General features: G+C 45.5%; 1 protein-coding gene across 6 annotated transcripts in view; it reads left to right on the top strand.

Moving 5' to 3' along the window:
• The window catches only part of HMCN1 (hemicentin 1), a 327504-nt gene that overhangs the window by 155448 nt on the left and 144082 nt on the right, over positions 1 to 27974 (top strand). For all 6 annotated transcript variants that reach the window (XM_043521104.1, XM_043521103.1, XM_043521105.1 and 3 more), the window contains exons 17-27: positions 344 to 442; positions 2795 to 2922; positions 5211 to 5355; positions 6847 to 6959; positions 10049 to 10208; positions 10813 to 10987; positions 19594 to 19721; positions 23239 to 23511; positions 24817 to 24912; positions 25395 to 25589; positions 27834 to 27964. In XM_043521104.1, the coding sequence (XP_043377039.1) occupies positions 344 to 442; positions 2795 to 2922; positions 5211 to 5355; positions 6847 to 6959; positions 10049 to 10208; positions 10813 to 10987; positions 19594 to 19721; positions 23239 to 23511; positions 24817 to 24912; positions 25395 to 25589; positions 27834 to 27964 (1643 nt within the window). The remainder of the gene's footprint in view (positions 1 to 343; positions 443 to 2794; positions 2923 to 5210; positions 5356 to 6846; positions 6960 to 10048; positions 10209 to 10812; positions 10988 to 19593; positions 19722 to 23238; positions 23512 to 24816; positions 24913 to 25394; positions 25590 to 27833; positions 27965 to 27974) is intronic.

A 27974-nucleotide genomic window follows, 5' to 3' on the forward strand; every position in this document is an offset into this window, starting at 1 on the left:
CTGTTCTAAACAGTTGTGCGGTATTATTCTGTGATGTTAAACAGCTGCCTTGTTCCCTCCCAGACATAGCTATATTCTTAGGTGGTTGAAGTGATTCCAGTAGGTATACTGTTTATAAATTGCATTAAAATCCTTTGGGATGAAAAGCAGTATATATATACATAATGCGTTATTCTTCTTAAAGTTCTCTTACATGGACATTGCTTCTCTCCATTGTGGCCAGTGACAAGGAATGGTCAAGTAAAATTATATTAAAAGTGAAATATTTTTGCATTGCAACTTTTAATGCAAAACAGTTTAAGACAATACAATCTAGTCCTTTTTTAATTTAATTTGTTTTTAGATTTGTGGGTCAGTGATGAGGGAACTTACATCTGTGAAGCTGAAAACCAGTTTGGAAAGATCCAGTCACAGCCAGCCACAATAACAGTAACAGGACTGGGTAAGGCGGGTTAACATCTCAATCTAACCTAGCAAAAGGATTGACTGATAGAGGTTCTATAGCTGTAATATATGTGACCACTCTTTCTTTGGATATGAGCCCAAACCAAATACCTTGAATTGAAACACCCCCAAATTCTGATGGTATTTGAAATCTGATCCTAGAATTGAATCTGAACTTAGCAAATGCTACCTCTGTTTATATTGGGGTGAACAAAAATCCTGAATGTGAATACTTCTGAACTTTGGGGTGTGGGAATTCCAGACTTGAATTTAGTGCCATGAACCCATTTCTAATTTCCATCTATTGCCAATAATTTTATTTTTATATAAGAATTAATTAATAAAAAAGTTAATTTCTTCTGTGTCCAAAATAGAAGAATCAGTTTTTTTAAATTAGAACTAGCTGTATATTATGAATACAATTTTATTTAAAATTAGAAATAATAAGACTAATTCTGTGCTGATTTACATCCAGTGCAGACACTTGAGTTCATTGGGGCTGCACAGTGGGTAAGCCAGTGCAGAATCTGGACCTTAGTGAGAACTATTCCTGTCCAAGAGTATAATTTATTTTCATACAAATATGTTCAGAAGTTTTGGGCCTGTTCCTTTTCCCAAAACTCCCCTTAGCTTAAATAAGAGCAGGATTAGGCCCTTGGTTATGTCCTGATGGCCTTAAGCTTCTATACTGAGTTCAAGACCTTAAAGGACCCTAAGTAGGATTTTCAAAAGTGATTGAAATGGCCCACCACTGTTCCCATTGAAGGCAATGGTAAAACTGCCATTAACTTTAATGCGAGCAGAGCTTTTGAAAATCCCACCCAAAACTTGTAACCTGGTCTACAAATCTTCATGCATAATTTCATACACATAATCATTTGACAGAATTCGTAATTTGTAAGAAAATAGGATGTGTACTTGCAAATCAGACTTGTGTGTATATGTACACACCTATACTAACTGAAATAGGAATATCTACATGGAACAGTATAAACCAAAATCATTGAGTTTTGCACATTAGAACATTTTTTTATATTTTGACTTGATTCAAGACTTGAATTAGTTCCAACTATACTTAATTAAATGGATCTTCAAAAAGGTACTTATCCTTAGTTTTGTTTTATCCTCCTCCTCTTAGGAAAGTTTGTTAAAGGCAGAAAAATCTTCATCATGAAAACGTTTTGTGGTGGGGAGTGGGAGAGGTTTCCTGCCATAATTTATCTTAAAAACTGAAGGTAGCCGGGAGAGTGCTCAAGGCAACTTCTTGATAAAATTGGAGTATAAGAAATCTCTCTGATTTAAGAAGACAGTGAGTGTACAGTTTGTACAAGAGTTATCTTTAAGTAACTGGTTTTATCGTAGAGAGTGGGTAATGAAAATAATTAGACATAATGCTGTGAAATGTGTACGTTTGTATGAGGAAGTGAATGGGGGTCCATCTATGCATCCAGTTAAGTGTTTATTATCTTGGACCACATGTCAGGAATCTTTACATTCATAGCAAACAGCATTTTATAAACAGTGAGGTTTTGACCTATCTAAACGTTCTGTTTAATCTCCGCTATTTCAAGGTCACTTTAAAAAACAAACAAACAAGTGAAGCTGTTTATGAACTGGTATGCAATCTGTTAGATGTTTATTGGCATCCAGAACTTTCTGTTGGGCTATGGACCTTTCTCATGAGACCTAATAGCTTGTGCTCAGAAGGGAAGTCACCTCCTGGTCATGGCTCTTGTGAACCTACCTATTTCTATTCCTAGAAATTCTGCTACCAACAAGAAATAAAAAAATATTTTGACTTTACATCAATAGGATTTTTGAGTGTACAGGAAATACAGTGTCAAGCCCAAAGGAAATATATTTTTTTTTAGAGATTTGAATGGACAATCTCTGAACTATGTTGACTGACTGTTTGCTCCAACCCCTGCACTGATGGTCTCTTCACTTCAGCTTCACTTCACACCTGCCTCTCATGCTTTCCTCCTTTTTCTCTTCTCTCCTGTGCTGTGTCCCCATTGTCCTCATACCTTCATTGTCCCCCTCCCTTCCCTCATCTTTACATTTAGCTAGTTGTCTCTTGACTAACCCCCATGTCCCCCCCCCCAAGTATATCTTGGCACTAACATGACATTTGCTGGCCATCACGTTGTTCACTCTGCCTTTCCTCTCGCCTTTGTCTGTCTTGTATATTTAAATTGTAAGGTCTTCTGTGTTTTTACAGTAGCTAGCGCAATGGGGCTCCATTCTTGGTTGGTCCTTAGGCACTATGGTAAATCATAATGATAGTAAGGAGTATTTCATTTTCTGCAAGCACATAGAAATGCCTAAATATCTTTTTTTTAAATTCAAGTTGCACCTCTAATTGGAATGAGCCCAGCAGTAGCCAATGTAATTGAAGGACAGCAGCTTACTTTGCCTTGTGTACTGCTGGCTGGAAACCCAATTCCAGGGCGGAGATGGATTAAAAATGATATGGTGGTAAGAGAATCTTTTTTTATTTGTATGTATAGTCTTGCAGTTTCATATTTCCTGAGGGAGAAAATATGCATTTAACATTTTAAGGCATGATATAAACTTAGCACAGTGTAATATAGCTACTGTTCTTAAGCAATTAATTTTTTTGTGTGGGAGAAGAAAAGTTGTAAATAAAAGATTGCAGCAAATAATTGGTATTTCATCACTGAAGAAAGTGATCACATGAGAGTTCCATGTAAGAAATATATCTGTCAACATTAAGGTTTGCTAGCCTGAGACTCCAGCTGATAGGAACAGAAATTACAATCCATAAAGGGGCAATCCTGGTGGAGACTCATCAGTCAATCATGTGAGAAACAGGCCCTTGGGTTCATTCCCTGATTCCTTGTCGAGCTTTCCAGCTGGGATAGTTCCTTCTGCCCTTGTGGGTATTCTCCCCAGGGGACGTGGCTGGACCTGCATTCTGCCCACACGGATTTCTCCCTCAGTCGTCACTTCTTCCACAGCGGACTGTCTTGGACCTTGTTGCCCTCCCTGAGGCTCTTGTAGTTCCTGGGGGTAGGGCAAGAAGAGCCCCTTGGTGGGTGCTTTCACCTTGGCTAGCCTTCACCTCTGGTTGTCTCGGACTCCTGGCCCATCTGATTTCCTCTTGGCAGCCCTGGTAGGCTGTCAGCAGCTATGTAGTTTTCCATTAAGCTGACCACTTCAGCCAAGGTCTCCAGTTGGTGCTTCAGGACCCATCCTCGTCCCCCGATGAGGAGTTTTGGGTGAATTGCCCCACCAGAATGAGTTCGGCAACCTGCTCCCCCATCCAGGTTTCCAGTTTTAGCCGGCACCAGCAGTGCACCCGCAATCTTTGGGCCACCATGTGGGGCTGGACTGCCGACGGATACTTCTCTTCCTGAAAGCAATGATGGTGCACCTCCTCTGAGGTATCAAAGTAATGAAGGACGATTGCCTTGACTCTGGGGTAATGCTGGATGGTTGTTGGGTCGAGCCCCCAGTAGGCAGCCAGGGCAGATCTGGTCAGACGAGGGGCCAACAAGATGCCCCTATGCTCCAGGGCCCATGGGAGTGCGACTGCTACCTGATCAAAGGTGGTAAGGAACGTCTCCAGGAGGTCACCATTTTTGTAAGCTTCACGGGAATTTGTGTGGCCAGCAGGGTGGGGTCCCTTCTGATGAATCCCATGGAGACAGGAAAAAGGACAGTATTTGTTCTACTCGGCATTGCTGCTGCTTCTGTGGTTGTACTGCTAGGTCTCTAATTAACCATTGCACCATCTGCGGCTGCTGTTGGAAGGCCAGCTGCTGTTGTTGCTATTGCTTCCGGTTTTCTGTAGCCAGTTTTGATAATTTATCCAGATCCGTATTTTTTTAAACAAAGTCCCATCTCCTTATACCAGAGCAGATCAGTCTACCCGTATTCTCCTCCAGTTGTCATGAATCTCTCATGGTAGTGCGTCCCCTTGACACTCCATGGGGAGTGCACGCACATGAGTCCAATTACTCCACCTTATCCCAGTGCATGCTATGGGGCATCTTTTTAGCAGGCAGGTGGTCACCTTCCAGCCAGAGCCTCTCAATTGTCTCATCCACTCTCTGTGTCCACCTAACAGCCTGTAGTTAGCAAAACGAGTTAAGCAAAAGAAAGACAAAGAAAAAACTGTGAACAGCTCCCTCCAGGATATGGGACTCTCTTTCTTCAGAGAGGCTCTGGGGGAATCAATGTCTGCCTCAGTGTTCAGTGGGCTCCAGTGCCAGCCTCAGTTCTTCTCCCCTTCAACTCAGGTCCTTCACCCTCTTTCTGTGAGGGCAGCGGCTCTGTAGGCTGTCTGTCCTCTCTCCAGGGCTGCTGATGCTTAACAGTCTGTTTCCTTCCCATGGTTGCCCCCATCCAGGTCGAGTTCCCTCTTTTTACCTCTCCAGTCCTGGCACAATTTGCAAAGGTGAAAGGCCACTCCAGCCCAAAGCAGCTCCTTGACCCCTTCCATGCTATTGAGCCTGGTCACAAGCACCCATTAGCATTAACTGGGAAGCATGTTATGTATGTGTACTATGGTATAGAGTAAATACTCTCTTTCTGACTCCAGCACTCAATATTAGGTACCTTATTTGATGGTACTGAAATCCTATTCAAAATATATTTCATGTGACAAGTGAAGGAAAGTTCTTTTATATTAACATGATTTTGAAAAAAAGTCCTGAGTTATTAAACCAAAGCCAAATACTTAGGTCTACAATACAAGTGTGTATTTTCCATAGTTAAAACTTACCTTCCTCTTTCTCCAGTTGGTCCCAAATCCCTATGTTAATGTTCGCAGTGACGGGAGTCTGCACCTTGAAAGACTGCGGCTGCAGGATGGAGGGGAATATACCTGCATGGCAAGTAATGTAGCTGGGACAAACAACAAAACTACCACCGTCAGTGTATTTGGTAAGGGAAATCGTCTCAGGGCTTCCATTTGTTTGCAAAATAAGGTTGCGCTTTTTGGAAGCAGTAGCTTGTGGAGAGAACTTTTTTAAATTTAAAATTACAATAATACCTCAAATTTATTGGGCACAATGGAGTTACACTGTGGAGTAATGCAGTGGAGAATCAGGACCCTGCATATAATGCAGTTAAATGATCAAGCCTGCCCCTTTTGAAAAAGAGGACAAAAAAGACTTTTGACATCCTTAAAAATCTTCCTATTTAATTGTCTACAAGTGATGGGTTTTGCAGTCTCCCTTACTTTATTAGCAAAACAGAGACACGAGTGGGAGTTTATTGAAGTACTTTGCCAAGTGCTGTCAAAGAAGTTACATAACTGTTAAAAGGGAGCGCAACTCATGAGAGTACAGTGCTTAAAAATAAATTGTTTGGCAAAGCTGCATTTTTAATACCATCAAAAATGGCAGTTTCTCACTCATAGTGAAATGAATGTTTGCACTGTAGTGACCCTGTAGTGTCATGGTCTAAAATTCTTACATGTTAAATTAATCAAGGGAGACATATTTTAAATTTCACTGAGAATGCTGGAACATCCTTTTCAGTACAAAACTGAGCACTATAGATGTCATTATTAGCCAGTGCTTTGCAACTGTTTTGAGTTTGACAAACTCTCTCTTGTGAGCAGCTTTTTGGGAAGATTTTTCAGATCTTGGGAACGTGAGGTGGGGTGAAAAAGTTGGTAGGTGTTGTTAAAGAGCCTAGGATATAGGGGTAGGATAGTCTAGGAATATGAAGCCTTTTTATCTCTGTCACTAAATAGGAATCAGGCCAGTTTGACAGTGAACTGAAGTCTTTATTATCTCTTGGATGTTTGGGGTTCTCAGTCAAGTTGCTGCAAAAGCCAGTCCATTCCCTACAAGACTTTTACTAGCATTTTTAGCAACTAAAGATTGAATGAGCATGGTGAGTGACCTACCTCTCGCCCTTGGGCCTGGAGTGGTCTGTCCTAGAGAAGTTCCCTACTGATGGCAGTGGGTTCATCAGCAGATAAGCTGCATCCATTTTCACTGCAAGTGCAGACGAGAACAAATCGTGCCCAGCACCATTTCAGAAAACCTTGCTTGAAACCTTCTTGGAGGATGTCCTAACCATGGCTTTCTGAAATGATGCTGAACATAGTCTGTCATGGTTTTACACATTCTAAAATTGTGTGCACCCAAACTAGTATTTAACCTGTTGTTGACACTCATTGTCAGCATCAGGTAATTTTTGTACTATAGACCACACCTTAGGGGTGGGTAGCGTCAAGTCAGTGTTGAGTCATTGAGGGCAGAGTGAAATTTCCCAATTCCCTATTCTAATAGGTATTTTCAAGGTCCGCTTTATGTAGATTGAGTCTTCTTTGCTGAATAGCAGTTGATTATGTACAGAATACAGTGTGATAATTATACCATGGTTTAAAATATGTATCTGTGTGTATGTATATCTTTTTAGTTCTACCTATCATTCAGCACGGACAGCAGATATTCAGTACAATTGAAGGAATCCCAGTAACATTACCGTGCAAAGCAAGTGGAGTTCCTAAGCCATCCATTGTCTGGTCCAAGGTAACTTCTAAACTTTGAGCTGTTTATGTTAAAAGATGAACTGGACACATGATTTAGCTATAACAGGAGCTATGTACAATGAAGGCAGCCAAAACCCTCTCTGCTAAGGGACCTAGAAAACACTGTTTATTCATATCTGCTTCTGTTTTTCCAAGCAGTACTGTCTGGCTGCGACACATTCACACACTTTGAAAAGCTAGAAAGATTTTATTAGTTGTCTCTGGATCCTTTTTTTTTAAAGCCTTGGAAATGTTAATATAATTATTGTGATTTGAAAAATTAGGGATGGGCAAACTGCCATAGATTGAGAGTTCATTTTGGAAGCTTATTTAAAGTGAATTTCTGCTCTGAAAAGTGAGTATGTAATAATGGCTTCTTCAGGGCACATTATGTAACTGATTGGAACTCAGTAAACAATTCTGTTCATGGTGCTCAAGAAGGAATAGAGTCCAGTTCAGTCTCTCTCAACTGTGTTGGCTTTACAGGGCTAAAGGTAGTAAAAAAGCAATAAAAGCTTATTTTTGTCATTAAAGTTATTAAATATGATTCTTGATGCACATAGGGAGCAGACCTTTTGAGTAAGAAGGTGCCTTTTTAGTCTTATTTCAGATTAGAATGACAATTTAAGACATGTGTGACAGGGTCAGGCCAGATGGCTATAGGAGAGTAATAGAAGGCAGATGTATTAGCCCCAGGTTAAGTAGATCCCTTTTTCCTGGGTAAGGTAACAGGGAAGGTTCCAGAACAATCAGGAATCTTCTGGAGACAATTAAGACAGACAGGCTGATTGGCTGCCGGTGTTCTAATCAAGAAGCTGCTAGAATCAATTAAGGCAGGCTAATCAGGGCACCTGGGTTTAAAAAGGAGCTCACTTCAGTTTGTGGTGCGCGTGTAAGGAACTGGGAGCAAGAGGCACTAGGAGCTGAGAGTGAGAACGCATACTGTTGGAGGACTGAGGAGGACAAGCATTATCAGACACCAGGAGGAAGGTCCTATGGTGAGGATAAAGAAGGTGTTGGGAGGAGGCCATGGGGAAGTAGCCCAGGGAGTTGTAGCTGTCACACAGCGGTTCCAGGAGGCATTCTAGACAGCTGCAATCCACAGGGCCCTGGGCTGGAACCCGGAGTAGAGGGCGGGCCCGGATTCCCCCCAAACCTCCCAACTCCTGGTCAGACACAGGAGGAGTTGACCTGGACTGTGGATTCATGAAAACGGCCAAGCTGAGGGCTGCCATAAGCTCCAAGGCAAGCAAATCCACCAATAAGCGCAATACCCACCAAAGTAGAGGAGGAACTTTGTCACACATGGTAGAAGTCTCCAAATCTGTTGAGTCTGCAGAATTAGGATGGAAAGCTCACAGGGTTTTCTGTTATGATTCCCTGCACTTGCACTCATATTGCTTGCTGGACAGAGAAGCAAAGGGCGGCCCCGGAAACAATGTAGAAAGTTATCCAGATGTTTCAGAACTTCTGGTCATTCCTAAAAACTTTTGGGTCAGAGTTCTATTTTATCCAAGCCACTTTGTTTTCATCTCTGTTATAATCATTGGGACTGCATTCTACCCTCAGTTACTATTCTGTTGACTTCAGTAGCCTGGAGGTTGTATTGCTGTTATTAAGGGCAGAATTTGGCCTAGTGAATTATATTAAATATGTGGCTATTACATATTCCTCAACATAAAGTTTAAAGCAGCAGTGTCCAATTGAAGTCTATTGTCCCAGATCAAGTACTCAGATCCTTACTTATATACATGTGAGCCAAATTCTCTTCTCAGTTATGCTGGTGTTATCCAGTCAACTTTAATGATACAGGTAAAGCCGAAAATTTGGCTGATAATCTGTATAAAAGATATATATATATATATCTGTCTAAATGAGTATTTGTAGATAGTTAATATAAATACACGTAAGGCATATAAGAATATGTACCATTGTTCATAAGTTTGTAGGTTACATAAAGTTATTGTGCATTACAAATAGCTTCCTGAGTGCTTTCTTAGCCTTGTGTCAGAAGTCCAGCTCTTTAGGGAGCCTTACACCTGGAACATATTTTGGGGGGTGAGTTTAATTATTCAATCCTTTGAGATGCAGCTGGAGATGTACCATCAATAACAGTCTTGAGATGCAGGGGGGTGGGCGGAAGCAGCAATGGATTGGACTAGATCAGAGGAGGGCAAACTATGGCCCGTGGGCTAAATCTGGCCCGTCAGGGCTTTCAGTCCAGCCTGCAGGATTGCCAGTCCTGTGGCCAGCAGGGCTAAGGCAGGCTCCCTGCATGCCCTGGCTCTGCGCCAATCCCGGAAGCGGCCAGCACCACGTTCCTGAGGCTCCTGGGGGAAGGGGGGGGCAGAGGGCTTCGTGCGCTGCCCTTGCTTGCAGGCACTGCCCCCTGCAGCTCCCATTGGCTGGGAATGGGGAACCGCGGCCAATGGGATCTTCGGGGGTGGTACCCACAGGCGAGGGCAGCATGTGGCTGAGTTGCCTGTCCCACCCCACCCCCAGGAGCTACTGCCGGACATGCTGACCACTCCTGGGAGCGGTGCGGGTCCAGGGCAGCCAGGGAGCCTGCCTTAGCCCCGCTGTGCGCTGCTGCCACTCCGGAGCCACTCGAGGTAAATGGCGCTGAGCCAGAGCCCGCACCTCTCCTGCACCCCACACCCTAACCCCCTGCCTTGAGTCCCCTGCATTGAGCCCCCTGCCGTGCCTCTCCTGCACCCCAATCCCCTGCCCTGAGCCCCCTCCCACACTCCGCAACCCCTCTTGCACCCCAACCTCTTGCCTTGAGCCCCTTCCTGCACACCACACCCTCCCCCTCACTCCCTTCCACACCCCAACCCCCTGCCCCAGCGCTACATTCATGACCCTGCATACAATTTCTCCACCCGGATGTGGGTGGAGAAAAGTTTGCCCACCCCTAGACTAGATAAACTGTTCTGAGCTACTTTTAGCCCTAACAAATTTGATACTTCTAATATTTTAAATGTTTTTATTAGGCTTCATTTTAGCTTTGGAAGCTTTGATTTCTATTTGATCAAGCACTTGTACATTGCTATTTTGTCTGAATATATAATTTTTTTTTATTTTGCACAGAAAGGAGAGCTGATTCCTCCCCGGAATATGAAATTTTCTGCCAGGTCTGATGGAAGTTTGTATGTAGTTTCACCAGGAGGAGAGGAGACTGGGGAGTATATGTGCACAGCAACAAATGCGGCTGGTTATGCAACACGGAAAGTCCAACTAACTGTTTATGGTAAGTATAAGTTAAAACCAAACATATTTAGCCTCCAGCAAGCTCTGTTTTCAACTGCAAAATGCACTCAGTTGGAAAATCTGAAATGCAACTCAGGTTTAACAAACTTCCCATTAACCAATATCTAATTGTGGCCCCCAGAGTTGCATGGTAGTGAGATTAGAGGGATTATGCTCCAAGAAGTATGGTTCCTTTAAAGCAGTCTGGTTTGTACAGTTGTCTGGCATTCACTTCTTGGAGCTCTTTGACTGGGGACCTCTGGCCTTATTCTATGATTCTGATTTCATTTATACTGGGGTAAACTGGCAGAAACTCTACAAAAGTTAATGGAAGTACGCCTTGTGGGAGAGAACAGTGAAGCCCCTAGAGTGCCCCTTTTGATGCTTTCTGACCATCTCCCACTATCATCTGAAACCCTGTTTACCTGAAGGTTTGGACTGTGCTCCAGGACAGTCAGATAAATAAGTTTGTTTTTTTGTATACTGAATATGATATAGGATAGTCTAATCTGAAAAAGTTTAATTTACACCACATTATTTTATCTTGCACATGTATAAATAGACAACATATTTATTTCACTTTATTAACATGTTTCTTATTTTAGTGAAACCCAGAGTGTCCAGGCCTGGAGACCAGCAAGGAGGTACATATGACAAACCCATAGAGATTTCAGTGACTGCAGGGGAAGATGTCACACTTCCATGCGAGGTGAAGAGTTTACCACCCCCCATAATTACCTGGGCCAAAGAAATGCAGCTTATCTCTCCATTCTCTCCAAGGTAACAAAATGTGATAGAAACGAAACAAAATGCAATTCCTTCTAAGCTCTTAGGTTTTTGGAAGTTTTTATTTTTTTTAACTGCCTGTTCCATTCTGATGAGTGAGGAAGGCGTTGGAAAGTCTGTACTTCTGTGTCAGCTGGTTTTGAAATTCTCATTTCCAAACTCAGCACATTATTCACCTTTTTGAACTGATTTTTTTAGACTTTCCTGCTGTTGGCATTTTATAATTTTTTCCCCAGGCTCTCAGATTCTGCTCTTGGTTCTTCCAGTGTAAAACCAGAATTAGTTTATAGTGGTCACTGGACTAACTCTGCATTTACACTGGGGGTGGGGGGCAGAGTGGAGGCGGGGAAAGTGAGAGCGAAATCCATCTCTTAAATTCTACAGGCCTACAAAATTCCACCATGGTCTTTGTGGGCCTCCATATTCTGTATAATACTATGTTGTTTTGTCTAGCATATTTCTTACAACATGTATCACAAAACACTTCATAGATGTAAATAAACCAATCTGAAAGAGAGCTTTTAATCCTGTGGCTGTCTTTTAAAGCTCTGAACATTACTAAAACCATATTTCAGTCATGGTATATACTGTACTCCAATATGCATTTATAAGCAAAAACAAGCATTAGAAGTCACCACAGTGTTTCACTCCTCAGGAGGCCAAGTCCAAATAGCCTTCTGTACACAAACACCTCATTATTATCATTTAATATTTATTTTATGGTGGCGCCCAGAACTGATCATCTGTGCTTGATCTTAAATCTTTAAAAGTTCCATTTTCTTTTACAGTTCTATGTTTCATCGCTGAGTTATGGGGAGAATTGTCTGTGTTATATGAAGTATGAATTCCTAATAGAATATGAATGACCTTTAATGTTTAAAAGTGGTTGCAGGTATCCACTTATTGCCATTGTATCTTGGATTCAGAAACTCTCCAGCTGCTTTTAAAAATGTGAAAACATATTAGTTTAGGGCTTATGAAAAGTGTTGAACTGACTGCCCTGGAGACTGAAGTTCTTTGTCTGCCCATCAGTTACAGCATGGGCAGCAGTGGTACAAGCCTTCCTCATGATGCCCTGTTAATGTACCTCAGTCCTTATGTGCAGGGACCATCTTTAGGGGTGAGATGGTTTATTCCCCAAGTTAATTCTGGCCAGATTGTGCCCTGGCTCTTGTGGTGTTGTACAAGATTGGGGATGGCCCAAGGAGGCATTCCCCACCCCCCACCACCACCGTACCCCAGCTAAGGGGCAGGCATAGTTTCAGTTCCCCTGAGTACAGGGCCTGCTGACACCATCATGGCTACAGCCCGCTTGAAAAGGGGGCATGGACCTGTCCCCACCACACCAGACAGCAGAGCTGGCCAGACATTGGGGAGAGCATGCTGTGCCCTTTTAGAACCTCCCAGAGATTGCCATGCAGTGGGGTTAAGTCTCAGCCCCCAATATGGGCCAGAGCCTTAGGGTGCATATACACTGCGACATTCTTTCAATGGCATGTAGTATATATACACACACAGCCCCCCTAGTACAGGTATAAATAGTAGCACAGATGATGAGGCATAGAGTAACTCAGTAAAGACATGGCTGCAAGGTGTGAGTATGTACCTGGGGTACATATCCTACATGTTCTCTACTGGCCCAAAACATGCCTCCTGTCTGTGCTGCTGTTTTTAGCAGTGTAGTGTCCTGCTACTAGAGCCTTTCCCTTTGCAGGAAAAGACTCCAGCAGCAGGGAAAGGCTCTGACAGTGGGGAAAGTGTCTGGCAGCGCCTCTCTGCTGGAGGCCACCTCCTCCACAGGCAGATGTTTTTACAGTAGGGAAGCTCCCTGCTGCTTATGCTCTTCTCACAGCAGGGAAAGACTGTTAGGTCCCCCCTGCTGGAGCCCTTCCCTGCCACAGGAAAAGGCTCTGGCAGTGGATAAAGGCTGTGGCAGGGGGTGGTGGCTCAGCCTTTCCCTGCAGCCTCCCTTCTGCCACAGCATTTCCTTGCTGCCGTGAAAGTCCCTGGCAGCGGGGAGCAGCTGAAGTCTTTTACCGCTGCCTCCTGTTTGTCGGAGCCTTTCACTGATAAGTGTAGCTACACACTGTAGTGTCAACAGGGTGTGCTTTTCACTATGGCATGTGGCTGCATGTACGCTGCACACCGCTGAAAATGGTGTGTAGTGTAGACATGGCCTTAATGAGAAAGTCTGGCCCTCAGATTTTGCCCTTTCTCCTGAGACTGCAACAGAGTTAGCAATTACAGTTGTGCAGGTGGTTTTTGTAATGAGTGCTTTTGTGTATGGGGAGCGAATGTATTTGTAAATATTTGTATGGTTGCTTTAGCATCTGTGATACAGCATGGCCAGAGGGCAGCAGGAGAGTACTAGAAGGGAGCCTTTTTCTCTGTAGAGGGAAGAAAGTTTGCTACAGACTAATTAAAGCACCTGAAGCCAATTAGAGCACCTGAAGCCAGTCACATGACAAAAAACCCCTGCTTCAATCAGACCAGGAGGAGTTGGAGCAGAGAGCAGTTTGAAGGAGTTGGAGCAGAGGAGAGTTTGGAGAAGAGCCATGGCTGGCTAGAAGACCAAGACCCTAAGTAAAGAGACACCCGGCTTGTGCAGAGAGAGAGGGCAGGAAGCTCCACAAGCTGAAGAGCAGGAGAGGGAAGTAGCCCAGGGGAAGGAAGCACTAGTTCAAGTGGTTTACCACTATCCCTAGGGCCCCTGGGCTGGGACCCGGAGTAGAGGGCAGGCCCAGGTCCCTCCCTCTCCACTACCTTTCTCTGGGTTACTAGTGGGACAGTAAATACCCTAGTTCTGGGGCAGGAATCTGCGCCCTGAACCTCCCCCAAGAAGAGGAAGCGCGGGACCCATCATAATCGTACCGGCAATTTGCCACACCTGGTGTCAGAAGTGGGGTCTACGCGCTGGGGACTTAAACCAGAGTTAGCCAAAACCCTCCCGTCCCTAAGATGGACGATGTGGTCAAGGCCCTAATACAAGCCACCGCCGCCCAGAAGGAGGCTACGCGGGTCCAAGCAACCGCCCAACAGGAGGCGACTCGGATGCAGCAGCAGACTAAATGTCTGTTGATGAGTCAGGCTGCCCAGGACCGAGCCCTGCTGCAAGAGCTGGTGAACCAGATGAAGGCCCTTAGGGAGCTGAACCGCAACTGCGACGGGACCCAGACCGTACGGGCCAGCCACTGCCTACAGAAAATGACACGGGAGGATGATGTGGAAGCATACCTCCCGGCTTTTGAAAGAGCAGCCCTGCAGGAGGCCTGGCCCCGAGATCAGTGGTCTGGTATCCTCACCCCGTTCCTGTGCGGCCCAGAAGGTCTACTACGATATGGCCACAGAGACTTCAGCAGATTACCCCCAGCTGAAGGCAGAGATCCGGGCCAGATCCGGAGTAACGACGGCGTTGCGAGCCCAGAGGTTCCATGAATGGCAGTATACAGAGGACAAGACACCCCGATCACAGTTGTTTGACCTGATCCACCTGGCCCGGAAATGGCTGCACCCTGAGGCCCTCAGCTCCGAGAAGATGATGGAGCTCCTGGTACTGGAGCGGTATATGAGGGGGCTACCACCAGGCCTACAGGCTTGGGTTGGCCAGAATGACCCCTCCACCTATGATGAGTTGGTCGCCCTCGTGGAAAGACAGCTGGCAGCCCGTGAACTATTCCAGACCCCAGGGGGTGAGACACGGCAAAACAGAAAGCCAGTCCCAAACCCAAGGCCCCGGACTGTCGAGAACTCCAGGAGAACCATAACTGGGAGGAAAGACACCAAGGAATGGCCCGAGGCCAAGAAGGGATCTGGGGTTTGGGAAGAAAGGGCTGGGGGGGCCGGCCAAATAGCCCCAGGCAGAGGGCGGCAACCAGAATAAGGGGGCAGTGTTACGAGCGTGAGGAATTGGAGCATATAGCAGCCCAATGCCCCAACAGGGAAGAGCCTATGCAATGTAATCTGGGGGATCACGGGGAGCAATGTGGCCTAATCGGCTTGGTAGGGGTCGCAGTGACCTCGCATGAGTATACAAGATCAGTAAAAATGAATGGTATTGAGACCACAGCATTAGTAGATTCCGGGAGTGCTGTCACGCTGGTTTCAGGGAAGTTGATGGGGCAAGACCAACTAACCCGGGCCAAAAACACAGGGGTAATGTGCGTTCATGGCATCGTAAATTTCTACCCCACAATCCCGGTATGGATTGAGATCCAGGGGAATACTACCAGGGTGACAGCAGGGGTGGTCCCTAGGCTCCCCTACCCTGTCTTAATTGGTAAGGACTTCCCCGGGTTTGAGAGCTTACTCCCCCCGGTAGAGCCAGGGGAGGGTAGCAACCACCGGGCTGAGACAGAGGCACCTACAGATAGCCTCACCCCAACGTTTGCCAAATTTGCCCCAGAGTTGTTCTCATCCCCCAGAAAACCCCGAAAGTCTAGACGGGGAAGGAGGGCAGATAAAAGATTAGGGACCAGGATTCTAGCAGAGAACCAGAAAACTTCCCTTGTTGGTAGGCGAACCCTTTCAGGAGGCCAGGAGATAATTCAGGCTAGTGAGGACTCGGAGGCGGTTCCTAGCCTAAGTAGGGGCAACCCAGGGGGCGGAGTAGAAACAGGCCCCCTGGAATTAGGCCAGATTGGTACCGCACGTGAGAATTTCGGGCAGGACTAAGCCAATGACCCGCTATATGCGAATGTGAGGGAGGAGGTAGAAGTAAATGGCGTACCCGTGGAAGGAAAGACCAAAGGCCCAAGGCCATATCATGTGCTCAAACGCAATCTGTTGTACAGGATAGAGCAAATACGAGGGGAAGAAGTAGAGCAACTCTTAGTCTTACGGAAACACACAAGGGCAGTACTAGAGTTAGCTCACAGTCATCTATTTGGGGGACATCTAGGAGTAGACAAGACACTGGATAGAGTCCTAAGAAGGTTTTATTGGCCAGGAACACGTGCAGAGGTGTAGTGCTATTGTGCCTCTTGCTCTGAATGCCAGTTGCATAGTCCCCGACCTCGCTTGTGGGCCCCATTAGTACCTTTGCCTATTATTGAAGTCCCTTTCGAGAGGATAGCCATGGACATAGTGGGCCCACTGGAAAGATTGGCACGGGGCCACCGAAACGTACTAGTCATCCTTGACTACGCCACGCGGTATCCAGAAGCCATTCCTTTAAGAAACCCTACATCCAAGGCAATAGCAAAAGAACTACTCCAGGTTTTTGCCAGAGTGGGCATCTCTAAGGAGATCCTGACAGACCAAGGAACCCCTTTCATGTCAAAATTAATGAAAGACTTACGTACCCTACTCCGCATCCATACGGACCTCAGTCTACCGTCCACAAACAGATGGACTGGTTGAGCGGTTTAACTGTACCCTTGAAAGTATGATCCGGAAGGTGGTAGCAGAGGACGGAAAAGACTGGGATACCCTTCTACCGTATCTAATGTTTGCTATACAGGAAGTCCCCCAGGCATCCACTGGTTTTTCTCCCTTTGAACTACTATATGACGCCGCCCACACGGAATATTAGATCTTGCCAAGGAAGATTGGGAAGAACAACTCAACCCAGGAAAGAATGTCATTGAACACATGACACAGATGAGAGAGCGAATAACTCGAGTAACCCCTATACTACGAGAACATTTGGAAAAAGCACAAGAGGCACAGCAGACATATTACAACCATCGGGTGAAAGTACAGAGATTTCAGCCGGGGGAACGGGTGATGGTGCTAGTGCCGACAGCAGAAAGCAAACTCCTAGCCAGCTGGCATGGACCATATGAGATAGTGGAAGCCACTGGGGAGGTGGACTATAAGGTCAGACAACTAGACCGCTGAAGGCCAGAGCAAATCTACCACATCAACTTACTGAAGCCCTGGCGTGACCGAGAGATATGCCTGGCCATTCGGGGAGTTCCACCCCAGACAGACGACCCACAGGGGCAGGTGAAGATATCTCCTGAGTTAACTCCAGAACAACGAACAGAGGTCATTGATATGATCCAATGGAACCAGGACGTGTTCTGTACACAGCCGGGCCGTATGACACTGGTCCAGCATCATATTGTCATCAGTCCCGGAGTGAGGGTGATGATAAGACTGTACCGAATACCAGAAGCTAAAAGGGAAGAAATTAGGACAGAAGTGAACAAGATGCTGGAACTCGGGGTTATTGAAGAATTCCACAGCCAGTGGTCCAGCCCTATCGTCCTAGTCCCCAAGCCTGATGGCACCCTGAGGTTTTGCAACGACTTCCAGAAGTTGAATGAAGTATCCCAATTCGATGCCTATCCGATACCACGCATTGATGAGCTAGTTGATCAGTTAGGCAAGTCCCAATACCTAACCACTCTGGACCTGACCAAAGGATATTGGCAAATTCCCCTGGCTGAGAATGCCAAGGAAAAGACTGCCTTCTCTATACCCGATGGCCTGTTCCAATACACTGTCCTCCCTTTTGGACTCCATGGGGCCCCTGCAACATTCCAACGACTTATGGACAAATTGCTGCGACCCCATGCCAACTATGCTGCCGCCTATCTAGACGACATAGTCATCCATAGCCCTGACTGGGAAATGCACCTAGGAAAAGTAGAAGCGGTGCTAGACGCCCTGTGGAAGGCTGGCCTCGCTGCCAACCCTCTCAAATGTGTGATAGGACTAGCTGAGGCCAGATACCTCAGGTATGTAGGAGGGAGAGGTTTGGTGAAACGCCAGTGGAATAAAGTGGAGGCAATACAAGGTTGGCCTCGACCAGTCCGCAAAAAGCAGGTCAGAGCATTTCTAGGGATAGTAGGATACTATCGGAGATTCATCCCTCATTTCGCCACAAGAGCAGGGCCATTGACAGATTTGATAAAGGCTCGGGGCCCCAAGATAGTAAAGTGGACTGATGCGGCAGAAGGAGCATTTGCAGATTTAAGGACAGCCCTTTGCTGCCATCCAGTACTCATAGCCCCAGACTTCGAGAAGGAATTCATCCTACAAACAGATGCCTCAGACGTAGGGCTAGGAGCTGTCCTTTCACAGATGGTAGGGGAGGAGGAACACCCGATCTTGTACCTCAGCCGGAAACTCCTCCCCAGGGAACAGAAGTACACCGTCATTGAAAAGGAATGTCTGGTGGTAAAATGGGCTATGGAGACTCCCCGCTACCACCTACTGGGGCGGCGGTTTATCCTTGTAACAGAGCACGCCCCACTCCAGTGGGTGCACAGAAACAAGGAGAAGAACGCAAGAGTGACTAGGTGGTTCCTATCCCTGCAGCCCTTCCATTTCCAGGTACAGCATAGGGCCGGAAGCCAACACGGCAACGCTGATGGCCTATCACGACAGCACTGCTTCTCGTCCCAAGTAGCTCAACCCCATGGTGTTGAGCAGGGAGCTGGGATATGTGATACAGCATGGCCAGAGGGCAGCAGGAGAGTACTAGAAGGGAGACTTATTCCCTGTAGAGGGAAGAAAGTTTGCTATAGACTAATTAAAGCACCTGAAGCCAATTAGAGCACCTGAAGCCAGTCACATGATAAAACCCCCCTGCTTCAATCAGACCAGAAGGAGTTGGAGTAGAGAGCAGTTTGAAGGAGTTGGAGCAGAGGAGAGTTTGGAGAAGTGCCGTGGCTGGCTAGAAGACCAGGACCCTAGGTAAAGAGACACCCGGCTTGTGCAGAGAGAGAGGGCAGGAAGCCCCACAAGCTGAAGAGCAGGAGAGGGAAGTAGTCCGGGGAAGGAAGCACTAGTTCAAGTGGTTTACCACTATCCCTAGGGCCCCTGGGCTGGGACCCCGAGTGGAGGGTGGGCCAAGGTCCCTCCCTCTCCACTACCCTTCTCTGGGTTACCAGTGGGACAGCAGATACCCTAGTTCTGGGGCAGGAATCTGTGCCCTGAACCCACCCCCCCCAGAAGAGGAAGTGTGGGACCCATCATAATCGTACCAGCAATTTGCCATACATCTCACACATATTAATTTTTGATCACATCACCCCTTTGAAGTAAGGAAGTATTACTATCCTCATTCTACTCTTAGGCACAGAGAAATTAAGTTACTTGCTCATGGTCACTGAACCAGACCTGCAAAATGGAACCCAGCCTTCCTGAGTCTCTGATTTGTGCTTTAATCACAAGACCATCCTTATTCCCTAGATGAAGTGGACTTCACCAAATGGACTAAACTTGAGCAATTGGTTAATAGCAACCTGACTTGGGCTGACCTTGAGCCTGTGACCTAGGTGAAAGGGTTCCATATCTTATTACCAATCCCATGAATCACACATTCCTCAAAAAGTTTGTTTCCACTAGAAAAAGGTCAGGATTTAAGGAGTCCTGTGAGTACCTGAAACACCTACAGTTTGTCCTATGGATCCTGCCATGTTTCAGATTATTTGCTTTGTATTCTGAATTTATTGATTCAGTAATGAGTTAGGAAAAATTTAGGAATGATAAATCACAATTATAATTAAATAAAAACCATCTCAACTGCACTAAATGTCATGCTAAACAGGACTATTTTAGTTCATGGTATTTATTAGTAATGTCTAAGTAAAGCTCTTTCTCCTCTCAATAAATATTTATACAGTTATACATGTTTCCTATTTTTCCAGACACACCTTCCTTCCCTCAGGGTCAATGAAAATCACTGAGACGCGAGTTTCAGACAGCGGAATGTATATCTGCATGGCCACAAATATTGCTGGGAATGTGACTCAATCAGTAAAGCTAAATGTACATGGTGAGTTATATAACTACAAGAATAATCCCTTCTGGAGGTCCTACTAGGGAAGCCACTGTAATTTAAGTGCCTAAACTTTTTCATAGTATGAACCACGTTTCATAGGCATCTCCCTGTCCTATTTAGTATCACCTGGACTACACCCTCCTCCCATTTGCTATCACATAACCTACTTCCTTCTCTTCTCTTAGTGTGATTTAGAAAGTTGAAACCTGGAGGAAATATAGCACCATATGATCAGTCTGCTCTCCTTGAACCACTAGAGCTTTATGGACTGAGAACTGCTGTTCTAATGCAAAGTAGCCAGAATGTCCACAAATATTTACAAAACTTTCATTCATATTTACCAATCCGGGGGGCACACACAGAATCTACTTGCCTGCCTTTTCTCATGGTGGTATATTATAGTGGAAAAACTAATAATATTTCAGTTGGCCATCAAAAAAATTGCACAGACTCCATTGCAAGGGTTGAGATACTGGTAAGTATTATAATGGCAAGGGCTGCAGTCTTGTTCATGTGGTATATTGAGGACTGTGCTGGAATTGCAAGCGATCAGTTTGGGGGTGGGAGGGGAGAGAAAGGTGTTCCCAGTTCTGCTTGCAGGCTGCAGGACTCTATAGGAAAACATGGAATCAGAGTCAGTTTGTAACCATCCATGCTAGAGAAAGATGGGGTGAGTTGCTAAGTTCCCTCTAAGCCGCACGGCTGCGCAGCAGCCTATTAAGCGCCATGCAGGCGCTCAGGGCTGTGATGGAGAGAGGTGCCTCTCCCCCGGACCTGCCGTGGCGCCCCTCCCCCGGCCCCGACTCAGCACGGCCCAGACAGTACCGGGTTTATAATGGCGCCAGGCCCACGCTCAGCAGGGGCCCAGCCTTCCGGCCCGGCACTCCACTTCGATTGCGCTGCGGCCCAGCAGCTGAAGTGCTGGCTCCTCTCCAGCCCCTCCCTCATGCTACTCTAGGCCCGCTGGCCCAGGGCTGCTCCCCCTCGCTTGCCTCCCCTCGCTCCTCTCAGCTGGCTGATTGAGGGCTCCTCTCTCTGTCCCCGCCCTCCATCAGCGGTAGGCAACAGCTGCTGGCTGCCTGCCAGTGATGGGAGTCGGCGAGTGGAAAGGAGTCCACAGCTGCTCCCATTCCTCTGGTGTGGGACCGTCTGCTGCTTCGGACTCCCCTGGGGAGCCCAAAGCGGCAGACTGTCACTGGCAGCCCGGACTGCGGACGGACCTGCCACGACCCAGGAAGAGGTGCCCCAATCCCCAGCCTGGACCTGCCGCGGTCGGGGAAGAGGTGCCTCAACCCAGCCCCGGCCCAGACCTGCGGCGTCTATCCCGTAGTCCCACCCCCAGAGCTGCTGCGGCGGGGAGAGGTGCCTCTCTCCGCCAGACCAGGTGTTGCTGCAGGGAGAGACCTGGTGGGAGTCCTCTCTCCCCACCATAGCCCCGGGGCAGCCTGCACCCCAAACCCCTCATCCCCAGCTCACACCCCCAGCCGGAGCCATCACCCCCCCACACCCTAAATCCCTGCCCCAGCTCCCTCCTGCATCCCAAACACCTCATCCATGGCCCCACTGCAGAGCCCTCATCGTCTCCTGCACCCCAACCCTCTGCCTCAGCCCTGAGCCCCTCATCTTCAGCCCCACCCCAGAGCCCGCACCCGCAGCCGGAGTCCTCACCCCCCTGCACTCCAACCCTCTGCCCCAGCCCTGAGCCACCTCCCACACTCCAAACCCCTCGGCCCCACCCCTGCCACATGAATTTTGTTATGTGCACCAATATGGAGGTGATGTGTGACACATCACCTCCATATTGGTGCACATGACAAAGTTCATTTGCACATGTGTGGGGAAAATTAGAGATAACATTGGTGAATTGTGCTTTTCTGTTTTAGAGAGCAGCCTGCTTTGTCTTTCTCTGGTTTGGGGTTCATGTGTGCTACTGTTCTGAATTCAAAGAAATAAAGTAGTGTTATGTTGCAACCTTCCAGCATGAGTATATAAAATTTTTATCTAACTTCTCTGCATGTATGCCATGAACATAACGGTTAATTGTTTCGGAGTTTCCTTATGTGTAGGGCTGCAATTTGTCATGGTGTGAAAAAGTCATGGATACCATGGCTTCTCCATCTGCAGCTTCCATGTAGGAAGGCTCTAGGTGGGTTGCTCACTGGCCAATGTGGAGGGCAGGCCCCACGGAAGAGGTGGGGTCGGAGAGCGAACCTGCCTCTCACTCATCATGCAGCCTCAACCCACGTCATGATAGGGCCGTGACTGGGCCAAACTTGAGAGAATGGTGTTTCAGCAGAGAGGCAGCAGGCGCTGTGACCTGATGTGCCAAGGCACAATGCCTGGAGTGGGGAGCCAGGCCCAACCCCTGGGGCCCCGGAGCTACGGCTGCCCACGGCCTAGATGAGTGTGGGGCAGGCTTGCTCTCAACACCTAGCCCCAGCCCTGCTGGACACAGGAGCTGCTGCTGTCCAGGGTGAGTGCAGGGTGGAATCACTCTCAACCCCAGGCCCAGCTCCATGGGACCCAGGAGCTGCCACTTGCCTGTCCTGTAGGGGTGTGTGAGGCAGGCTCCCTCTCAACCCTCGAGCCCAGCCCCAAGGAACACAGGAGTTACCATGGCCTGTGCCCAGGATGAATGCAGGGTGGAGTCTCTCTTGAAGCCACTCTCTTCCCCAGGGCCTCTCCTCCTCAACAGGCTCGGATTAGGGTAGTGGTACTGGAGCAGAAGGTGATGCTGGAGGTGTGTGGTGCCCCCTTCGTGGGATGAGGAGGAGGCAGTGGTGGTGCAGGAGGAGAGCACTGGCCTGCTGTGATTTTGAAGAGATATCGTTGAATTTTATTTGTCGTGGGCCTTTTTTATCAAATATCCAGGAACAGTTACTAAACCCATGACTATTACTTCATTTAGTGTGGCCGTTCTGTGATTTTTAATTAAAAATTTCCATGACAAATCTGTATCCCTACTTGAGTCTTTTTATCTTTAGTGATTCCTATAAAGAAAAGCATTGGGGCAAGGCAGTTATAATATTGATTTATACCATATTTTTATTCTTTGAGACCAGCAACAATCTTTTCCAGCCACATTTTATCTTCCTGTCTGAATTTACCCTAGAAACATACATAGCTGGGATTAAGAGGAAGGAAGTTAGAATGTCAAAGAGCAAATTTAATTGACTTTATCTTAAAGCTTTTGAATTGTTTTGTACTCTGTGGAGCCAAAACCCAGGAGCTCTTTAAAATGTGCTTGGAAGAATGAGAGTACAATACTTCTTTGGAAATAATGTTTTAGGATTTTAAATGTAGTGTCCCCAAATGACTTAAGCAATGGCATATTGTAAATCTTGTCTGCAGAAACATTCAGTTCTGATTGCTTGATGTTACTTAGGGACATTAAATTGCATTGGGCAAGGGAGGGTATTTTCTAAAAGGATAACACTGACCATATTTCCTCCATGAATAGTCTGCCAGATCGTCTTTTCCTCATTACCATGGATTTATTTGTCTTGCCTAGTTCCTCCAAAGATACAACGTGGGCCTCGAGTTATGAAAGTACAAGTTGGTCACAGAGTTGATATACCGTGCAATGCTCAAGGGATCCCACCCCCAACAGTCACCTGGTTCAAAGGCAGAAGTACCATGTTAATAGATGGAGGACAGTATATCAGCAATCTGGATGGAACACTGAGCATCAGCAAAGTCCAGTTTTCAGACTCTGGAATCTACAAGTGTGTTGCTAGTAACATAGCTGGCAGTGATGAATCGGAGATAACAATACAAGTTCAAGGTATTTATAACATGGCCTGAGTCTTGGACTTACAGCTGTGATCAAGTGTAGCTTTATAGTTAATATATGTTATACCTTGTGTTGTGGGGGAAGATAAACTGTTGCACTTTCAGAGAGGTAGACTCAGTGATTCAGAGGATCTTAGATTCCACTGACCTGTAACTGATCCTACTTAGGAAACATATCACTATTGACACTGCTGCCTGACCCAGTATCAAAATCTACATACGTTTCAAATGCTGTAATATGATGTGATTGTTTTGAGCAGGAGGAGGTACAGAGAAACATTAGATAGTTTGCAAAAATATAAAACGAAACAAAACTTTTTAATTCTTTTAATTTTGAAAGGGACCTTCTTGTGGTTGGTTGATATTACAAGGGGGATCAAAATCAGCTTTAACTATGGTGAGGCTTCCTCTGCTCCATAATAAACAACACACCTGCGAGACTGCATTAGAATCCTGGCTCTATTGCTCCAAAAACACAAACATCTGTCACTTGAGCTAAAGGAACAGATCTGTTAGCTCTACATGTAGGAGGACTCTTGTTCTTTTTAAAATGCAAACAGCCAACAGTGGGCAACATGTTCACACAAATATAATGTCTGAGTCTTTCCTCACTTACTTGCTTTACGTGGATACAATTCTATTGACTTCAGTGGAGGTACTTCTCATTTATAGTGGTCTTAAAGCCCATACTCTGAGCATTAACACTGCTGACAACAGGATTTGGCCCATAATTCCCAAAACAGTGAAACAGAATTGGATTCAGAACTATCTACAATAAAAAATGTTAATAACTTTGCTTATTATGAACTATTTTCTTCAGATACACTGAGCACGTGAGTTTTCAAGGAGATGCAAGACAGAAAGTCCGAATGGGTAGGATGGTGTCTTTGAGCTACAGGAAGACAAAGAAACATTAAGAAAACAATCAAAATTTCAAAGCAGGATAATTCTTTTAATGATCTGTAGCTCAAAAACAGTTTGTCCAATTTCCATCAAATTTTGCAGAAACATCCTCTGCCTTCACAGTAAATATAGCAATTGTCAGAGCAAACCAATTTGGACTAGATTCTGAAATCCTAATTCACACTGAGTCATAGTTTAATGTTTAAGTCATCCCAGTGAAATAAATGGGACTGCTGGAATACTTCCATCTACTGAGTGTGTGTAAGGATATGAGAATCAGGCCATCTGAGAATGGGAAGGAATAAAGAGGTGTAAATTGCTTGTGTACATGGTATGTTTTGACATTTGAGAGGAGGGACTAAGATTATTTACTCTGTTTCTGTTTTTCTTTTAGAACCTCCTACAGTAGATGATCTTGACCCTCCTTACAACACTCCATTTCAAGAAAGAGTTGCAAATCAACGTGTTTCATTTCCATGTCCAGCAAAAGGTGTGCAACACTGTAACCATTTTGGCTGATAACTATATTTTTTCTCTTAGGCACTCATAGTTGCAATGCATCTTGGAGTTTTCTGGAAAGGTAAAAGTGTATAGTCCTTCTTAAATACAACATCTCACCAGGATATTAAAAAAAAACTTAACACTAAGAAAAAGGGCCATGGCTATTAAGTAATTTAACTAATTAGGTAGTATATTTTTGTAGGACAATGACAGTGCAAGGGTTCTTCACATTGCCCAGTGGTTGGAGTGGCAGGGACTATCTCTAAGCATGAAGGAGAGTTAAGTCCCTATGCCCTTTTAGCCAGTTGTGCCAGTTCAAACTACAGTGTGTTTTGTGATTTACAGAAGCTGCAGCAAAGATTTTTCTTACTGTCTATTTTTCTCCCATGCACTGCTCTAAAGTAATATCAATCCTTCCTTTTTCAAATGAAGCAAGAAGTCTCTTGAAGTTCTATAAATTTCTCTCATTAGGCACCCCAAAACCTGTCATCAAATGGTTACGTAATGGCAGGGAGCTGACTGGCAATGAGCCGGGCATTTCAATTTTGGAGGATGGGACACTGCTCATCATTGCTTCAGTCACACCATACAACAATGGAGAATACATCTGCATAGCAGTGAATGAAGCAGGAAGCACAGAAAGAAAATACAATCTGAAGGTTCATGGTAAATAACTATAGCTATTAAGGGGTAATTTTCAAAAGGGCAGTTTCTCCTTTGTTTTTGTAAATTGCACACACAAAATGTGTGCCTGCATTTTTGTAGTTGTGGGAGCAAATCTGAGTATTTGACCTGTAGCTACCTGATTGTTAGTTCTGTTTGCTTATGCTTAATACAGAAACCAACTTCTGTTTACACAAATAACCAAATGATTGTAATAGACAACCATAAATTTACATGACACTTGGAAAACATGTAAAAGACCAGGTGTTTGCCCCCAAAGAGCTTATAGAATAAATGCTAGATATGCCCCTCTATTAATGCAGGTGAGGGGAGTCATTGCTCGAAGAACTTAACATAGAATGGAGAAGCAGCTGCTCCATGACATTCTCTCCTCCCCACCCCACAAAGCTCCTACCACACCACGTGGTAGGGGATCTATTACAGCATGTATCAGGAGACGGTGGACCCTGATAGCAGCTACTCTGTGTAGTGGACTTCCATCCTAATCTGGTTTATTTCCAATAGGAAATTCCCACAGGAATTAAGACGGCCCCAAGCAGTGTTAACTCCCCCTCTGTGTCTTCTACTCTATTTAACAGGGGTAGGTAGGGCACAGGCATGTGCAGAGAGCCTATGGTTACATGGCTCCCTCGGTATCATTCTTTCAGAGGAACACCATAGGCAGATCTGTTTCCAGTGCAGTTACCATGGGATCCATTAGGATGTTGCCTTCTTTCCCTGTAGACCATAGGCTCTGTGGGGTTCCAGGCTGCTCCTTGATATTTGCAAGGCAGCAATGTGGATTTCCATCCACACACTTATGAGACATTACACCTTGGTCCAATCCTCCTTTGGGACAGCTATTCTACAAGCAGCTATACCACCTACATCCTCATAACCTCCTCCTCTCTGAGTTACTCACATTGGAATATACACACAAACCATCACTCCAAGAAGAAAGGGAAATTACTTACCTTATTACAACTGCAATTGTTCAGTATGTATGGTCGCCATCTATATTCCACTACTCATCCTCCTTTCCCTCAGCTTTGGGTCATGTCTGATTATTCTGTCTGCACTGCCTCTTAAACCATTGGCAGAGATTACGAGGAGAGCAAGGGGCTACAGAGCAATAGACATGACTTGGAAGAATTTTCCAGTCTCAGGCATGTGGAGTTCATACATACCCACAGTGGAATACAGATAGGGACCATACTTCTCAAAGAACTTTGGGTAAAAAGGTAAGTAACTTTCCTTTATGCCTATTCAGGACAGGAGCAAGCATCATGCCTCCAGCCACATTTGTAGAGAGAGCGATCACTAGTGGCCATTGCTACACCTCTGGAAAAGGTGTAGCATACACTTTCTCCAGTGCAGCTCTGTATCCACAAGTCAGTGTACAATGTGAGGGACCAGAATCATGGTGTTTCTCCTACCCCTTGGAGACAGGCCCCTTCTGGGACACTGAGCACTTCCAGTATTGTTAGTGGGACTCCCTCCTTCCCAAGAGCATGGAGGAGGAAGGGTTTCCTTACACCCTTTCCCACAGCGCATCTGTGCTGCATCAACCATGATTATTATTAGCAATGTGTCAAATTAAAATCAAGGATTATACTTAAACCAATAGGAAGAAGGAAACAAAGTGACAAGGGTTCTATTGGAGTTTTGTATCCTGTATAGCAAGTGTCAGCCTGATGAAAGTGCCAAAGTAAGATCTTGATTAGAGAGCCTCTCACCCGGCTAAACTTGACATTGTTGTCTTCTTAAAATAATACTGGGACTCCTTTATAAAGAGGGCCCCTTCCTCTTACAATGAAATCATTTTTTTCCCCAAAGAAAATCTTCACCCCCAGAGAAGGGTCGCACTAAATGGAACTGCAAATGGAATGTTGCAATTCATTGAAACAATTTAGGACTTACATTGTATTTGGCTGTATCTGAGTTAACTGTGCACAGCTTCCACTTTCACCTACCTTTGATAACTTGTACAGTGAGGCAGCTTTTAACCTAACACAGTTTGATATAAGATATTAACCCCTTTACTCCAACACAGGTTTGATGACACAGACATTAACAGACACTTGACTGTTACATGTGCATTAATAAATACCAGCTATAAAGAAAAACCTGACATGATGAAAATAATGTGCAGAACTTTAAAACAACATGTTGGTTTTGCTTTTTTAAATGTTTATGTCCATGGCATTTTTGATTAAATAAATCTTTGCTTAACATAATTTATTATAGTTCCTCCTGAAATTCAAGATCAAGAAAAGGTGACAAATGCATCTGTAGTGGTTAATCAGCCTGTGAATCTCTTCTGTGAAGTGTCAGGCAACCCCTTTCCCATCATCACATGGTATAAAGACGATGTCCAGGTATGTAGTG

Source organism: Chelonia mydas, chromosome 8 (assembly GCF_015237465.2).
Source record: "Chelonia mydas isolate rCheMyd1 chromosome 8, rCheMyd1.pri.v2, whole genome shotgun sequence".
Taxonomy (NCBI): Eukaryota; Metazoa; Chordata; order Testudines; family Cheloniidae; genus Chelonia; species Chelonia mydas.